The sequence below is a fragment of the Canis lupus genome, chromosome 36 (genome assembly GCF_003254725.2).
Source record: "Canis lupus dingo isolate Sandy chromosome 36, ASM325472v2, whole genome shotgun sequence".
Classification (NCBI taxonomy): domain Eukaryota; kingdom Metazoa; phylum Chordata; class Mammalia; order Carnivora; family Canidae; genus Canis; species Canis lupus.
This window is the reverse complement of record NC_064278.1, coordinates 15,497,583-15,515,591: the sequence shown is the minus strand read 5'-3', so window position 1 is coordinate 15,515,591 and position 18,009 is coordinate 15,497,583. Positions and strand designations below refer to the sequence as shown.

General features: G+C 39.3%; 1 protein-coding gene across 4 annotated transcripts in view; it reads right to left on the bottom strand.

Annotated features, from left to right (window-relative positions):
* Positions 1-6,781: 6,781 nt before the first annotated feature.
* Positions 6,782-18,009, bottom strand: part of ERICH2 (glutamate rich 2) — a 36,402-nt gene continuing 25,174 nt past the window's right edge. For all 4 annotated transcript variants that reach the window (XM_025460129.3, XM_025460132.3, XM_025460133.3 and 1 more), the window contains 3 exons: positions 14,266-14,323; positions 7,646-7,717; positions 6,782-6,980 (listed from right to left, as the gene is read on the bottom strand). In XM_025460129.3, the coding sequence (XP_025315914.1) occupies positions 6,859-6,980; positions 7,646-7,717; positions 14,266-14,323 (252 nt within the window). In that variant the 3' untranslated portion in view covers positions 6,782-6,858. The remainder of the gene's footprint in view (positions 6,981-7,645; positions 7,718-14,265; positions 14,324-18,009) is intronic.

Below are 18,009 nucleotides of genomic sequence, written 5' to 3'. Positions count from 1 at the left end.
TTTAAATTTCTGTTAGTTAACATACAGTGTAATATTAGTTTCAGGTGTAGAATTTAGTGATTCAACACTTACATACATCACCCAGTGCTCTTCACAAGTGTATTCCTTAATCCTCATCATCTATTTAACCCACCCACCCCACCTACCTCCCCTTTGGTAATCATCAGGGTTTTTCCTATCATTAAGAGTCTGTTCTTGGTTCTCCTCTCCCCCCACCTCGTGTTCACTTGTTTTGTTTCTTAAGTTCCACATATGAATGAAATCATATGGTGTTTGTCTTTCTCTGACTTATTTCACTTAGCATAATATTCTCTAGCTCCACCCACACCATTGCAAATGGGAAAAATTTCATTCTTTTTGGCGGCTGAGTAATATTCTAGTGTGTGTGTGTGTGTGTGTGTGTGTGTATGTGTGTGCGTGTGTGTGTGTATGTGTGTGTGTATACACATCTTTATCCACCCATCAGTAGACATTTGGGCTTTTTCTATAATTTGACTATTGCTGATAATGCAGCTATAAACATAGGTGTGCATGTATCCCTTTGAATTATTGCTTTTGTATCCTTCGGGTAAATACTTAGTAGTGTAATTCCTGGGTGGTAGGGTAGTTCTATTTTTAACTTTCTGTGGCAACTCCATACTGTTTTCCAGAATGGCTACATCAGTTTGCATTCCCACCAACAGTGTAAGACGGTTACCCTTTCTCGGCATCCTTGTCAACTAAAGTTCCGTTAGGATTTCAGAATGAGCATTGGCTTCAATTTCAAGTCACCAACTTCATTAGCCCTTGACAAGTGAGTCAGCCTCTTCTTTGAAGCCAGGCATTGACTTCTCTCTAGCTATGAAAGTCTTAGATGGCAGCATCTTCCTAAAGAAGGCTGTTTTGTCTACATTGAAAATCTATTGTTTAGGGTAGCCATATTCATTATCTTAGCCAGATCTTCTGGATAATTTGCTTCAGCTTTTACATCAGTACATGCTGCTTTATTTTGCATTTTTATGCTGTGGAGATGTTTTCTTTCCTTAAAACCTCATGAACCAACCTCTTAGCTTCCAACTTTTCTTTTGCAGCCTCCTCACCTCTCTCAGCCTTCAGGAAATTAAACAGAGTTAGGGCCTTGGTCTGGATTAGGCTTTGGCTTATGGGAATGTGGTGGTTAGTTTGATCTTCTATGCAGACCACCAAAACCTTCTCCATATCAGCAATAAAGCTTTGTGCTTTGTTGTCATTTGTATGTTCACCGGAGTTGCACTTCCAACTTTAAGAACTTCTCCTTTGCATTCACAACTGGGCCTAGCTGGTGCAAGACGCTTGGCTTTCACCATGCCTTCCTCAGTAAGCTTAATCATTTCTAGCTTTTGACTTAAAGTGAGAGATATGTGACTCTTCTTTTCACTTGAACACTTAGAGGCCACTGTAGGGTTATTAACTGGTTTAGTTTCAATATTATAGTGTGTCAGGGAATAGGGAAGCCTGAGGACAAGGAAGGGAGAGAGAGAGAGAGAGAGAGGTCAGTAGAACAATCAGAACATACACATTTATCAATTAAGTTTGCTGTCTTATATGGGCATACTGCGTGGCACCCCAAAGTAATTACAATAGTGACACTGAATCATAGATCACAATAATAAATATAATAATAATGAAAAAGTTTTAAATATTGTGAGAATTACCAAAATGGCACCAGTCCACTTGTTCAATGCAGGGTTGCCTCAAACCTACAATTTGTAAAAAATCCAATATCTGCAAAGTGCAATAAAGCAAAGCACAATAAAATGAGATATGCCTGTATTTCTGTTTTACACAGAAATGTAACCGGCATTACATTGTGAACCGGCACAAGGATCCACCAATTCCCCTTCTTCGGCTAAGATGATAGATCATAAATTCAATCTCCTCAATATACACACATCATTTGTAATTATGTAGAGATGATGGATATGTTAATAAGCTTGATTGTGGTGATCATTTCACAATGTGTATCAAATCATCAAGTTGTACGCCTTAAGTATATATAAAAATAAAAATAAAATTTTTATATGTCAATGATATCTCAATAAAGCTGTTCTTAAAAATCCAATAGCAAGGAGGATGGGAATACCATGATTAGCTTAGAGTTATCACCTAGGTTGGAATGGATGTAGGAAATCAATCACAATATCTGCATAGGCTGTCTCTTGCTTCAAAGGTACCTTTTGAACAAGGCTGTGCAAGCCAATCTCACCTCCCAGTGCTTCACTTCAAGTCTCTCCAACTTCTGCTCAGTCCCCATACCCCATTATAACTCATATCCCATAGCAGCTGGGGAGTTCATTAGGAAATCAGAGAGACCTTTCCCTCCTTAATCTGGCCTTGGCAGTCTCATCCTACTTGCCTCTGTGAACTCTTAGTACCTCATGATATAGGACACTTGCCCAGAACCCCAAAACATTTCCAATATATCTAGGCTTTCCTTCACTTCTGGCATTATGAGTTATGTTCAAGCATTCACTGTTGTCAAACATCAGTATTTTAGGCAAATACCAAAATTACATATATCTTACATAGCAACCACGGTAAAGTAAAAAAAAAAATCACATTTCAATGAATGGAAATGCAGTCTACGGCCATACCACCCTGAACGCGCCCGATCTCGTCTGATCTCGGAAGCTAAGCAGGGTCGGGCCTGGTTAGTACTTGGAAGGGAAATGCAAGTTTTCACCTTGTTTAATATGTAAAGAACTGTAGGATAATTGAAGGCTTTATAAGGACCAATATTGGAAAACAAAGGAGAGACAACTCTGATCCCACATTTGGACTACTGGAGCAGCCATCCAAACAGAACCAACTACCACAAACTAAGGTTATGTTATATGCATTTTCTGAGGCACTAGATAGGCTTTACTTCACAAATTATCTCCCTTTCTCCAATCTGTTTCCTTCTATTGACCTTTCAGGGAGGAAAGCACAGGGGTGAAGGGTAGGTCAGCATTTGACTAAAATAACCTGGATTTGGAATACCTTGCACTCTCCCTTTCCAATCTGGGTCCAGCAGAATGGCGCTCTCACAAAGAAGAGCAGTGAGAAGGCCCACTCTGTCAGGGAGCTAGTGACCAGAGAACACACCATCAACATTCACAAGTGCATCATCCATGGAATAGGCTTCAAGAGGTATGCTCCTCGGGCACTCAGAGATCTGGAAATTTGCCATGAAGGAGATGGGAACTTCACATGTGTTCATTGACTCCACAAAGAGTTTGGTGTCCATCTGAACCAAAGAAAATAGGGAATGCCTCATAAAGGAATACACTGTATCGGCGTGCAGTTGTCCAGAATAAAGGTTTGCCAAATAAACTCTATATACATTAGATACTTAAGTACCACCACTTTCAAGAACCTACAGTTGGTCAGTGTGGATAAGAAATGACCAGATGGGGATCCCTGGGTGGCGCAGCGGTTTGGCGCCTGCCTTTGGCCCAGGGCGCGATCCTGGAGACCCGGGATCGAATACCACATCGGGCTCCCGGTGCATGGAGCCTGCTTCTCCCTCTGCCTGTGTCTCTGCACCTCTCTCTCTCTCTGTGACTATCATAAATAAATAAAAAATTAAAAAAAAAAAGACCAGATGGTCAAATAGTTATGAAACCACCACACACATACCCCAAAAGACCTAGATTTGAATCTTCCAATTTCCCAGTTATGTGATCTTTAGAAAGTTGCTCTCAATTTCTCTAGGCCTCAATTACTTCAAATGTAAATGGGACATAATGCCAGTCTGTACAGGTGTTATAAAGAGTAAAAATATTAACATATGGAATGCTTAGACAGTATCTAATGCATAATAGCTTATTAGTATAAATAATCATCATTCCTACTAAACCTCATCTTAAACATTTAAAAAATCACATCCCCTTTCCCTTATGTCTTCCAACAATACAGCTTTTCCTTCATAATCAAACTCCTTTTCTTTTCTTCAACTCGAGTGCACTCGAACTCATTGAAATATGGTTGTCCCCCACCCAACTGACACTGCTCTCCCTAATGCCACCAAACACCTCTGTTACAATCCAACACCTTTTTTAAAAAAGATTTTATTTTTGAGAGAGAGAGAGAAAGAGCACATGTATGAATGGGGTGGAGGGACAGAGGGAGAAGCAGAGCAAGGAGTCCAAAGTGGGGCTTGGTCCCAGGACCCCTAAATCATGACCTGAGCTGAAGGCTTGGGCCACCCAGGCACCCTCCAACACCCTTTTTAGTTCTTATCTAACTTGTCCTTTTTACAATGTTTGGCCAGATCTTTCTGGACCTAGAAGCTCTCCTGCCATTTCTGTGGTACTACCCATTATCAGTTAGGATGTTTTTGGCAGCAATTAAAAAATACCTCAATCCCAATCGGTTTAAATAAGAAAGCTATCTCAAATAACAGGAGCGCTAACAAGGGCTGGCTTCCAGACCAGTTAATTCCATGGCGGAACATCACCAGAAATCTAGGTTCTACCATCCACAGCATCAGCTTCATCCTAAGATTCAATTCCCTCATCATCATAAAATGGCTGCCAGCAGTAAGGAGGGCAACATGCTTCCTGCTTCTTAATCAGAGGGATGGAGTAATCTCTTCCCAATCAGGAAATAAAGTCCTTGATCTGGTTGGGCCAATGTAGGTCACATTTCCCCCTTTGGAACAGTAACAGTCACCAAAGAAATGCCACGTACTGATTGGCTGAGGGTCTTTCCTGAATCCCATGGCTATGTGTGTGGGGGAGTGAACATCCTAACAGAATCAGGGCTTTCTTAGCAAAGAGGCAGGGAGGGATAGATGCTGAGTGGGTAACCGATAGTATCCACTATATTCACTTTCTTGATTTTCCTGCTGGCTGCTCTTTTGTCTCCATTGTGCACTTCTCTCTCTGGGACTACTGCTTAAAATGTTATCATTTAATTTTAGTTTTAGTCCTCTTCTACTCAGACTACACTCTATGTGCCATCACTTCCTTATCTTTGACTACTATCTCTAATCAAAGATACCTGTTATGTGTTATCTAATTGAGTCTAAACTGATGACTCCTAATTAAGGCATCTATTTCCATCAAAGTGTTTCTTCCAAGCTCCATACCATGAATTCCAAAAAATAAATACGTACTCAGTACTTCCTATGGTAGGCAGAATAATGTCACCCCACTCTCAAAGATGTGTATGTCCTAATCCCCAGAACCTATACGTTTGTGAGGTTACATGGCGAAAGGCAATTAAGATTACAGATTGAATTAAAGTTCCTAACCAGCAGACTCGAACATAGGGAAGATTATAGATTATCCTGCAATATCCAGATGTGCTCAATGTAATTATAAATGTCTTTAAAAATGGAAGATGGGATGCTTGGGTAGCTCAATCGGTTGAGCACCTGGCTCTTGATTTTGGCTCAAGTGATGATCTCAGGGTGATGATCTCAGAGTCATGAGATCAAGCCCCGAGTGAACCCCTAGTCTGGCTCCCCCTCAGCAGGGAGTCTGTTTTTCTTCCTTTCTCTGGCTCACATGCATGCACGCTCCCTCTCTCAAATAAACACATCTTTTTTTTTTTTTTTTTTTTTTTTTTAGATTTTATTTATTTGAGAGAGCAAGCATGGGGAGAAGGGAAGGGGCAGAGGAGAAGTATAAGCACACACCCAACTGAGTGTGGAGCCAGACATGGGGCTCAATCCCAGGACCCTAAGACCATGACCTGAGGTGAAGGTAGACACTTGACTGACTGAGCCACCCAGGTGCCCCCCAAATAGATCTTTCAAAGTGGAAGGAGGCAGGGTGTTGAGAGTTTCACTAAACTACTCCATATAATTGCTGCCTTGGCATCCATTTTGTGTGGTTGAGCACACTAGCCTGTCTCTCAAGTGCATGAGGTGATAATCTATGCACTAAATAGCCTGCAGAATCACAAGTGTAGACTCCTGATGTAACTTCCCCAATGTCCCCCATGATAAACAATCTCTCCTACCTTCCAACTGCTTCCCCTGTGCACCCCTTAGATAAGACTCCTCACTAAGCTTACCAAAACCCTGATCTTCTTGGTTTGAATTGGCTAGTCTGCCTGGGAACCCCAAAAGCATGGCCCTAATAAAGGCATGCCCCAGGTCCTTCTGTCCACTATCTGTCTGCACCTTGACCTTCCTATGTGCCCCTCTGATGTATGCCATGTGCCTCCTCCAGGACCACTCCCCCAGAGTGAACTTCTCTAGTTCACTCTCCCTTGTGGTTTTTGGGGAAGAATCACTTACCATCTGACATACACCAGGGCTCTACTTAACAAATGTGAATTTAACAAAAATTACAACGCAGGGAGGGAGAGATAGAGATATATATATATAGAGAGAGATGACAATGTGAGAAGGTCTCAGCCAGATGTCACAGGTTTTGTAAATGCAGGAAGGGGCCATGAGCCAAGGACTATGTATAAGCTCTAGAAGCTGGAAAAAGCAAGGAAAGAGATTTTCTCTTAGAGCCTCCAGAAAGAGTGCTGCCTTGCTGACATCCTGATTTTGGCTGAGTGAGTCTCATTTTGGATTTCTGATCTCTGGAACTGTAAGATAATTTATTTGTGTTGTTTTAAGCCAAACCTCATGGGTTTGGATTAAATGATGTGTGCAGAACAGTACCTGGCACACAGTTAATGCTATGTATGTAATTTTGTATTATTAATTTCCTGTCAGTAATTCAAATAAAGGTAAGACCTAAATATTAAGAAGGAGCTCAAACCAATATGGGTAAACTATAAGAACTCTAACAAATAAAAAACAATCAGACTAAAATTCAGCTTTGTCCTTTATATTTCCATGGTATACAATAATGAAAATACATGAAGATTGAACCACAGCAGCAACTTTCATCACTCGTCTTCACATTCATCAGAACTTTCTTCACTTAACTCCTCACTGCTTTCTCCTTCACTCTCACCGCTACTGTCTTCTTCACTATCTTCATCATCTTCCTCAAGATTTTGAGATTTCTCTGCCACAGAAAGGAAGAGAATTGCTTAAAATGTTCTTGATATTTGTACTCTTTGAAAAATAATTCTCCTTGCTTCTCTCTCCACTAAGAAATATCTATCTTTGGAACATGAGGACTGAGTCAAACTTTGCTAACTTGTATGCAGGCCCAAAGTAGTAGTACAAAGGGTATATTCTTACTGGTATAAAGATGTTTACAGATTTAGAGTAAATTCAAAACACAGATCTATGCAAGTATTTATTTTACTACCGTTACCATAATTCTTAATGAAATAGAAGTAAGTAAGATGTATGGTAATTTAGAGGGTACTGGTTTTCCTTGGAATTGTGGGCTAGCTAGTCTAACGTGTGGCAATTAGCACATTTTGTTCCCTGTGAAGACTGTCATTGCTGATGCCTGGTGTCCAGTGAGCCTGCTTTACAGGCAGTTCCACCCCACAGAGAAAAGGGAGACACCTTAACCACCCACCCACAAAGGACAATCTGGCTTCATGAAACCATCCAAAGATAACCAGTTAGCCTTTTCTTTTTTTTTCCCCCCCCAGGGAGTCTTTTCTTAACCACTTCCTGAGAGTGTACTTCACTAGTCTCCTGGGATAATAAGTTTTGAAATAGTGACTGCTCATAGTTCTACGAGAAAGAAGAAATTTCCATTTTTAAATTTACCCATCAGCAACATTTCTTCAATAAGGGAGAAAAACTCCTTGGCCTCAGGATTTTCTGGTTCATAGATTAGGACTGAAAATAGACAACAGAATGTTTGTTATTGTTTTTTTTAAGATTTTATTCATTCATTCATCCATTCATTCATTCATTCATTCATGAGAGACACAGAGAGAGAGAGGCAGAGACACAGACAGAGGGAGAAGCAGGATGTGGGACTCGATCCCAGGGCCCATGATTACACCCTGAGCCAAAGGCAGACGCTCAACCACTGAGCCACCCAGGTGCCCCCAGAATGTTTGTTATTAGTCTTCAAAGTGTTTCGGCAAACAGGCTCCTCAGAATGAGACTGGAGCTGTCAATCAGAATCAGTGAATATGCACAAAGCCATAAATACCAACAATTATACCATAGGAATACCTAAGTGCAAACAGAGAAAATGCTCTAGTTATTGTGGTGTGTTGTAAGAGAAATAACACTCATTAGTTTCTACCACCTGTCTAAAGAATGCCATCTCTATCACTATGAAGCTTTCCTCACAGATCTTGTAGCCAAGTATTTCTTGACTGTAACCATTCCCCAAACAAGGGACATATCCTGCAAAATGTGGAGGCTTCACTAATGAGAAGACTGTGTGCCTTGAAGAGTATTCATAATTCTGTTTTATCCATTTAGTGTTGTGACTCCCATGTAATATCTTGATGGCCCCCAGGGGGCACTGAAACATCAAGAGTGCCATTCACTTGGCTAAGAGTAAGACAAATAATTGTGGATGGTTCAACTTGGCTCCAGTGCTCTTAGGACATCCTCCCACGTGGCTTTCACCCTGACACAGCAAACTAGTGTCTCTCTTTCCTAATCTACCTAATAAACAATTTACCATCGATCTGGGTTAGCATGACTGTGCACCTACTCAGAAGCTGCTTTTAAGGATCCTACAGGTAGGTATTTAGACACCTTCTAAGGGTTTTTTTTTTTTCCCCCTTTTAAGGTTTCTAATAAAAGGATCTTTTAATTCATTTTAAGTTGGACTAAAATATGCTTATCATTAGCAGTCTAAATCTTTCTCCGAGCCTCTTTCTAGAGCAGTTTCTCCAACTTGCCCCTTGAGATACTAGGTTCTTAAGATGTTAATACATATTTGGGAAACTAGGTCAAGTGAGGTTAGTCAGGTACGGTATACACTAGGAGCAACTGCAGGATTTTACAGAACCATTAATATGCTTATAACTATTATGAATTTTATAGAGTAGAGAATGTGGTTTCCCCAACTTATTATTCCCACAGAATCCTTTTTGATGGAACACTTAATAAGAAATCTTGAACACAGTTTAGAAAATTTCATGTTGGACTTAGGGTTATTCCATGGGACTGGGGTATGGAATCAGCTACTCTTAATAATTTAACAAAAACCATTGACAAATGTTAATTTTCAAAGTGAGGGAAAGATATCTGCTTTCAAACTTAGCCCAGAAATATGCATTCTAGGCGATGAATCAAAAATTCTCCTTACTGATTCACAGGCTAAGTAGGGTTTGTAAAAGGATAAGAAAACCTCTAGCACATTCAGTTAGTGTCCTGGGAGTTGTTTCTGACTTGAGCCCATGAGCAGATCCAGTGTGGACTCCGAAGAAAGACTGTCAGATGTGAGTCCTGGTTCTGCCACTGCCTAGTTGGGTCTCCTTGGGGAAAATATTTAATATATCTGTACGACTCCGAAGAAAGACTGTCAGATGTGAGTCCTGGTTCTGCCACTGCCTAGTTGGGTCTCCTTGGGGAAAATATTTAATATATCTGTACCTCAGTTTCCCTATCTGTAATAACACTATTGGGCCACATTAAGCTGTTCTGATGAATCAATGAGATAATGTAGATAAAGCACTTAGTTCAGTCCTTGGTGCACGGTAAGTGCCAAATAACGGCTGATTATCATTAGTTTTCCAGAAATGGCTTTGGACCTTGAGAAAAGCTCAGCTACTTCCTAAACATTCAGTGGATGTTTCCTTCTGGCTAAAGAGCTGGGGCAGGAGCTGGGGGATTCTGCTGCTCATAGGGCTCTGAATCCCTCAGACTGGAGCCTATTCTAGGGTAGAGAGAACATTGGTCTTGTTCACTGCTGCGTGCCTAGAAGAGTGCCTGACACAACCAGAGCCCTCAAAACATTAAAAAATGGAATAAGTGAATAGGAAGCAGTCAGTTTATGCCTAGATAAAATTATACTCTAATAGTAAAAAGTGATTTATTTCACTCAAAAGAAAGAAAGAAAACTGTATTGTAACTATCCTTTCTGAAGATACATGTATCTGCATTTGTGTTATACAAACTGATGAGAAACATTTAGGTTCTCAGGTCACTATTTTTTTTAAAAGATTTTATTTATTTATCCATGAGAGACACAGAGAGAGTCAGAGACAAAGGCAGAGGGAGAAGCAGGCTCCACGCAGGGAGCCCGATGTGGGACTTGATCCCGGGACTCCAGGATCATGCCCTGAGCAGATGTTCAACCACTGAGCCACCCAGGCATCCCTCAGGCCATTATTTTTAAACACTTATAATTATAATTGATGAAGTAGGTCTCCCAGGCCTAACTATTTTTCTGTGTAACATCTTGGGCTGCCTGTGAGCAGCACTGTGGTGCCCTGAGAAGATGAGCTGCAGGTTCCTTTCTTACAGGTAAAGGGACCAATAAATAGAAAGACTGACTAGCACAAAATCTCACAGTCAATCATGATATGAACTAAGAAAAGTACTTGGGACTCTTGAATTTCAGTCTCATTTAAAAATCATTTTTCCAGGATGCCTCCAATGCCTGGCAAGAAAGGGCATATAGCTGAGATAGCAGTTCTGCATGACATGGCAGGAAAATGGCTGAGGAAATCTTAGGCACATAGAAAAACTGTGTGTGAAAGACACATAAATTCAAGCTTTCACTGACAAATAAAATTTCTTGGGGGAACCCAATACCAATTTCTTTTCAAAGTCAGGACAAAGAAAAGAAACCACAGGCACCTGGAACACCAGGTGGGAAGCCCTGAAGCCCAATGGAGATATAAATGAGTATACTGTGATCGGACAGCAAGGAAACATACTAGCAACTAGTGGCTTTATTTGGAAAATGAATTCATAAAGCATTTCAGAAAGGACATGGATGTATTATTTTATATAAATTAATTGCCTTAGATACAAAGAAAATAAATATATTAGTTGACCATAGGAGCCATTTCAAGGCTGACTGACCCATTAAAAATCCCCTTTCTAAGGTCTCTGCCTCCTTGGCCAGAGATATGAGTTTATTGATCAAATGAGGAACTTAAAGTATAGTAGGATAACAGAGGCATTCAAGTCAGACCTAGGATCTAATCCTAACTTTTCCTCCTAGTGGCTGTGTGACTTTGGTGAATCAGTATTCCTTGCTAAGACTCTGTTTCCTCATCTGTAAAGTGGGGTTTGTAGTATATGCCTCATTGAATTAAGAATGAAACAAGGTATTCAAGAATGCTCCATTATCAGGTGCTTGATATATGCATATATAAATACATAAATATGCAAACAATCTGTTTACATACATAAATATACAAATATAGACAGAAAAGGTGAGTGTTCTGTAGAAGATGCTACAAGAGATAGTAAAAAAGACAATACAATGTAAGCATTTATATATAAAATATTTTGGGGTCCATCCTAGATGAAAGAAATTCATTTTGTCTATTTTCTCAATATAGAGAGGGATTCTGGGCCATTCTCAGCCAAGTGCTTCCTATGAGCATCAAACTAGTACTGTACTTCTCCCTGAGACAGAGCATCTCCAACTCTGTTCTTTATCGAACCCGTTTAACATTGCAAATCATGGGTCTTCCTAATTTCATACCATTGGCTGGAATCTAATCTAATCCTATTTGGCATGCACCCAGCCCCAACTCATTCTCCAACCTCTCCAACCAAGTTTCCAGTCACCTCCCTTCCTCTTGGGAGCAGCCTTCTTCCCCAGCTGGCTCCCTGGATCATGGTGCTTGTCTTAGGGTCCTCTACAGCTCCTTTTCCTAGAGCCTAATACTTAGTTTGAGGTGCTATTTGACATAGACAGAAAAGAGTGACTAATATTTCTAGAAGAGTCAGTAGGGGTGAAAACCAAACCAAACCATGGTTAATGTCAACCTGCAAATGGTTTAGAGCATGTGTGCTATGATTCCTGCTGTCTCTCCAGCTCCCAGCATAATGTCTGGTACAGAGCTGGTGCTTAATATGTAGTTGTTGGAAGAAAGGGAGAGAGGAAGAGAGGCATTTTACAGGGACCACACCCCATTAGGATAGAGCAGCTTGAACTTTTTCTTCCTTACTGACCTGGCACTTAATGTGTGTTTACTGGTTTGAGTCAGGTCAATAAGCATTTTATTAAGCACCTACTGTTTATGAAGCATATGCAGGGCTAACAGCCCAAACTGTCTGATAGATGTGGTGATATCAGTGTATATATTGTGTGAGCTTCAGCCAGATGCTTTCTAAAATGATTGATAGATATGGAAATACAATATATAAATTTTCCCATAACTAGGCTCCACAAGAAACTCAGAGAACTGAGGGTGAAACCTACAGACTTATTCACTTCTACACCAGTCCTCACAGAAGAAAGGTACTGCAGGAGGCGGCAGCTTGAGTTCCAGTTCTGGCTGTGCCACAAGCTCCCTGAATAGGGCTGAGCAAGCTGCTTATTCTCTCTCTGCTTTTGCTTCATTATATTTATAAAAAAAATAGATGACTACACATGATTCTCCTGAAGGGTTCCTTCTGCTCAGAAATTCTGTTTGTGTACCACCCAAAATATTTTATTTGGTGGCTCTAAAGGCCAAAGTGCTTGAAAGGATTATGCAAGGCAAATTATTTTGGATATAAAATAAGTAGTGTTAATGCATTCAAGAAACTCATTTTAAAAACTAGCTAATGACTTAAGAAGTACTGTATCTGTGTTGAGAGTCTGTGTGAGGTAAGCGAGAGAAAATCCTCACAATCCCTATACTACATTTTCACTCCAGGACTTTTATTGTAAGACTTGGGTCTAACACTAGTTAATATTTTGAGTCCCATTGTCAATAAAGTTTAATTGCAGAGTTGCCGTTTTCTCTTTCAAAACAATTATGACTAATGTATTCTAGAATAATAGTTGAAAAGACTGGATTTCAAAAGACAGTTGAGCTGGAATCTTCAAAATCATTAAGTGGACTTTTGAAAATTAGAAAGTAAAACCTTTGAAATTAAGAACTCACTGGATAGGGACACTTGGGTGGCTCAGCAGTTGGGTGCCTGCTTTCGGCCCAGGGTGTGATCCTGGAGTCCTGGGATCGAGTCCCACATAGGGCTCTCTTCATGGAGCCTGCCTCTTTCTCTGCCTGTGTCTCTGCCTCTCTTTCTGTGTGTCACTCATAAATAAATAAATAAAATCTTAAAAAAAAAAAAACTCACTGAATAGCTTAAACAGCATTTCAGAGAGGAAGATAGGATAACTCAAAAACAGGTAGGTCAATAGAAAAATTCCAAAATGAAGTATAGAAATAAAAAAAAAAGTAGAAAAACAGGAGCTGAGTATACATCAGCCAAACCACTAAAAACCAAAGAAAGAAAAATAACAATAGATCATTTCATTTCTCTACTTAAAAGTATCCAATGATTTCCCACCTTGCTCACAGAAAAAGCCAAATCCTCAAATTGTGAAAAGGTACTATGCAATCTAGAGAACCCCCAAACCATAATTTCTCTGACCTCATCTCCTGTCACACCTCCCTTTTCATATTCTATTCTGGTTACACTGTCCTCCTTGCTGTTCCTCCTTCCTCCTTGCTGTTCCTCATCAGGCACACTCACGTCTTGGCACATTTGCTATGAGTCCTGCCTTCCTGGACCACCCTATTCAAAACTGCTTTGCCTCTTCTTTCTAGTATTTTCTATTCCTTCTTCTCTATTTTTTCCCAATAGCACTTATCGTTTACAACATGCTAATTATATACGAATGTGTTACCTGTTGGATGCTAGATACAAACATGGGATTATCTGTCTTACTGATGGCTAATACAGCCATCAATAAGTCAATGTCTAAAACAGTGCCTGGCACATGTAGACTCAAATATTTGTGAACTAAATGCATGTTTAAGTAAGGTTTGCTGCACTACCTGACACTTCTTTGAAACTAAAGGCACAGTTACTAACCCTTTATCATGAAGGTAAAGATCTTGACTTATTCCAGTGATGATTAGTTTTTGTTTGTCCCATTCAAAGTTATTTTTAGAAGTTTGTTTATATAAAAGATTTTATTTATTTATTCATGAGAGACACAGAAAGAGGCAGAGACACAGGCAGAGGGAGAAGCAGGCTCCATGCAGAGAACCTGATGTGGGAGTTGACCCAGGTCTCCAGGATCACATCCTGGGCTGAAGGCAGTGCTAAACCACTGAGCCACTCAGGCTGCCCTATTTTAGAAGTTTAAATTAGTCCTTATACCAATCAATTTATTAATAAGGAATAACTGAGACACTATCAGGGAATTCATGAGGCCATAATAATCAGATCATCTCAATTATGGAATGCATTTAGAAACAAAAAAATTAGAAAACAGACAAGTATTTTGTACTTACTCATCTGACATAATTTTTTTGCCAAATGGTAGTCTTGACCCATTTCTGCTCGTAGGAACTGGAAAACATTAAGAAATTCTTCAGATAAGTATTTTCAGAGAGAATTTAAATGTTAATTTTAAACTCCCTAAAAAATATTCCATTAATGATTAACTAGTTGGCTTTTAACATTTACACATTTTTCCAGGAGTGAGTCTGTAATCAATCAATTAATTAAGAATATGTAAGGATTTCCCATGGCAAGACAACACAGAATAAGTACAATACCTCCATATTGCTGAAGCCATACAATATATGTACTACTTAACAATTTGAGAATACATAAGTTGATTCAACTGGCAGAGACAGTAAAGACATTAATTGCTTTAATATCTCTTTGGTTCAGATATAACGTTTATTTGTAAACCTCATCCATGATTACATGACAATATTAAAAAAAGATTTACAATTATGTATATTTAATATTTTCTAGCTCTTATACCATCCAGTTTCTGTTTTACTATTTTAATATTTTTATTGTTACATAGTAATACATATTTTTTGTATGTAGGAAATTTAAAAGCTAAATAAACACATTTTGTCCTCAGTTAAAAAGCATTTATATTTCTACCATCCAGAGATTTTTTTAGCATCTTCATATATATCATTTTAGTATTTTTCCATAAATGAACACATATGTACAAAAACTAGGATTATTCAGTAACCTTTTAAAAATAAACCACATATCATGATAATTTTCTCCCCATAAAACTAGTCTTAAATTTTTTTACTTAGGCTACAATTTACTAAACTAATCCCCTATTCTAACTTATTTAGACTGCTTCCATTAAAAAATAACCCTATACTTAGATGATTGTTCTTGCTTGTGTGAGATATATTCCGAAAACAGTCAGGTATACTAGGCTTACTTGGCAAAAGACAGGGGCATGGAGTATTAGAAGAGATACTTCCCACACATTTCCAGACATGTGATACATACCCAGGCACCATTTTTTTTTAAGATTTTATTTTTTAATTCATGAGAGACACAGAGAGAAGCAGAGACATAGGCAGAGGGAGAAGCAGGCTCCCTATGAGAACCCCAATGCCAAACTCAATCTCAGGACTCCGGGATCACAACCCGAGCCAAAGGCAGATGCTCAACCACTCAGCCACCCAGGTGTCCCAGAATTCTCTTATATTCTTAAAATCTATATTTGTCTAAGGTTAAGATCTGTCTACTCCTATTTGTAGTTTCCTTCCATTTTAATTATGGTATCTTGTGGTTTATCTATGTCATTCTTTTTTCAAATATCCTGCTCTTAAATAGATACATTAATTTGGTTTTTACTTTGAATTTTATGTAATTCTTTTTCTTATTTACCTTATATTTATTTTGTTCTTTTTCTAAACTCCGTCATTAATATTTAGTTCATTTGTTGTCATTCCTCCTTTAATCATCATCGTCATCATCAAAGCATTTGAAACTTTGTGCTCTTTTCACAAGTTTTAAAATTTAATGTTGTAGTTATTATTTTCTAAATAGTTTGTGAGTTTAGTTTTGATTTTGATTTTTAATTCAAGTGTCATCTAGAAGAATATCTTTTAGTTTTAAGTAGTTTTAATTTGTGGGGTCCCTGGGTGGCTCAGTTGGCTGGGCATCTGCCTTTGGCTCAAGTCAAGATCCTGGAGCCCTGGAATCGAGACCTGCATGGGGCTCCCTGCTCAGCAGGGAGTCTGCTTCTCCCTCTGACCTTCTCCCTTCTTATGTGCTCTCTCTCAAATAAGTAAATAAAATCTTTTTTTTAAAAGTAGTTTTATTATTGTAGTCATTTTTATTTTCAATGTGTAGTTTAATTGATCATAGAGAATGTGATCAATATAATATACAGTTACTATTTATGTTTTTAATATCTTTATGGGAAATTTAAATATCCACAGAAGTAGAAAAATAGTAAAAGAAGTACATGTCCCCAATTCTCACCTCCAAAAATTAAATTATTTTATTTATTACTTATTATTATTATTTTGCCTGCCTAGATTATTTTAAAGCCTTTTACAGATATCATCTCATTTCACTTTAAAAACCCAATGACACTATGGTTATTACATCTAACAAAATTAACAAGAATTTCTCAATATCAACTAAGATCTACTCTAATGAAGCATTATGCTATTAATACTAGCCTCAGAAAATGACAAGAACATGGAATCAATTTCAAAGTGTCCTTTGTATTGACCTATATTTTTTTGTTGTGTTAACACAAATATACTGTTAAAGGATTTCCTTTTAATAGTTCAAAATACAGTGAAATTTGGCTAAAGACTTTGATGAGAATTGCCTAAAAGTTCAAAGTCAAGCTAAAGTTTAGTGAGAAAACGTTTTTTAAAACTGGTTTTAAATTATTTGTGACATTCAAAATAAGGAGTTAGGACTTCCGGGAAGATGGCAGAGTAGGAGGACCCTAAGCTCACTTCATCCGATAGATACAATTAGATAACACTCATCCCTGCAAACAACACAGATGATGAACCAAAGAGAAGCCAAACAAACTCCACAACTGTATCTAGAGAAGAGGCCACATTGAAGAGGATAGAAAGGGTGAGGATTCTTTGGGAACTTAAAGTCAATGGAACTGAACACTGGGGGAGGGAGCCATGGGCATGAAGAGGTATGAGACACAGACTATCACATGGGGGAGCTTCCAAGGGGAAGAAGAATCCCCATAACATCTGACTTTGAAAATCAGAGGAGGTGAATTCTGTGAGTGCTTAGGGACTTAAAGGGACTTAAACCATAGGGACTTAAAGCCTAGAACTTTAAAAATCAGCAGGCTTGGCTCTGGAAGAGCCCAAAGGGCAATAGGAAGTTGAGGCCCAACCATTTAAAGAGACAGCACAGCAAACAGCCTGTGGAGATACAGCTTTGAAACAGCTTGAAAGGGCCTGGAGCCTATGGGAGCAAGAGTTAGTTACAGAGCTCAGAGTTTGCTGAGGAACTTCTCCAGGAACAAATCCGCTGGAAGACTCCATTTCCCTCCCTTGCCCCTCATCATAAACACACAACCCACCCATGGGAACCAGCACAGCATTGGCATTCACTATCTAGCTTGTTTACACTGCACCCCACCCCTCCAGCCAGGCCTGACTTGGTTCTGGTGTTGCACATCAGCTCCCCCAGAAAACCCCCACAAACTTTGCCAACACTGCCTCTCCTGACCTTTCATGGAGGACATGTGCACCTTGTTAAAAGAGCACCTCCTGCCCACATGTGCTTTGCCAAGCAGTCAACGAGCTCTATATCTGTGGTGGCTATGCATCCCTTGTGGAGGACCAGTGCCACCTAGTTAAAAGTGCACATCCTGCCCAGTACTTTCAAGAGCAAGAGACTGTAGCTAACTTTCTTTTTTTTTTTTTTTTAAGTTTTTTTATTTATTCATGAGACACACACACACACACACAGAGAGAGAGAGAGAGAGAGAGAGAGAGAGCCAGAGACACAGGCAGAGGGAGGAGTAGGCTCCATGCAGGGAGCCCGACATGGGACTCGATCCTGGGTCTCCAGGATCATGCCCTGGGCCAAAGGCGGTGTAAACCACTGAGCCACCTGGGCTGCCCTGTAGCTAACTTTCTTAACACAAAAAAACAGACACAGAGAGTCAGGCAAAATGAGGAGACAGAGGAATATGTCACAAATGAAAGAACAGGACAAAATCACCCCAAGAGACCTAAGCAAAACAGATATAAGTAATATGTCTGATAGAG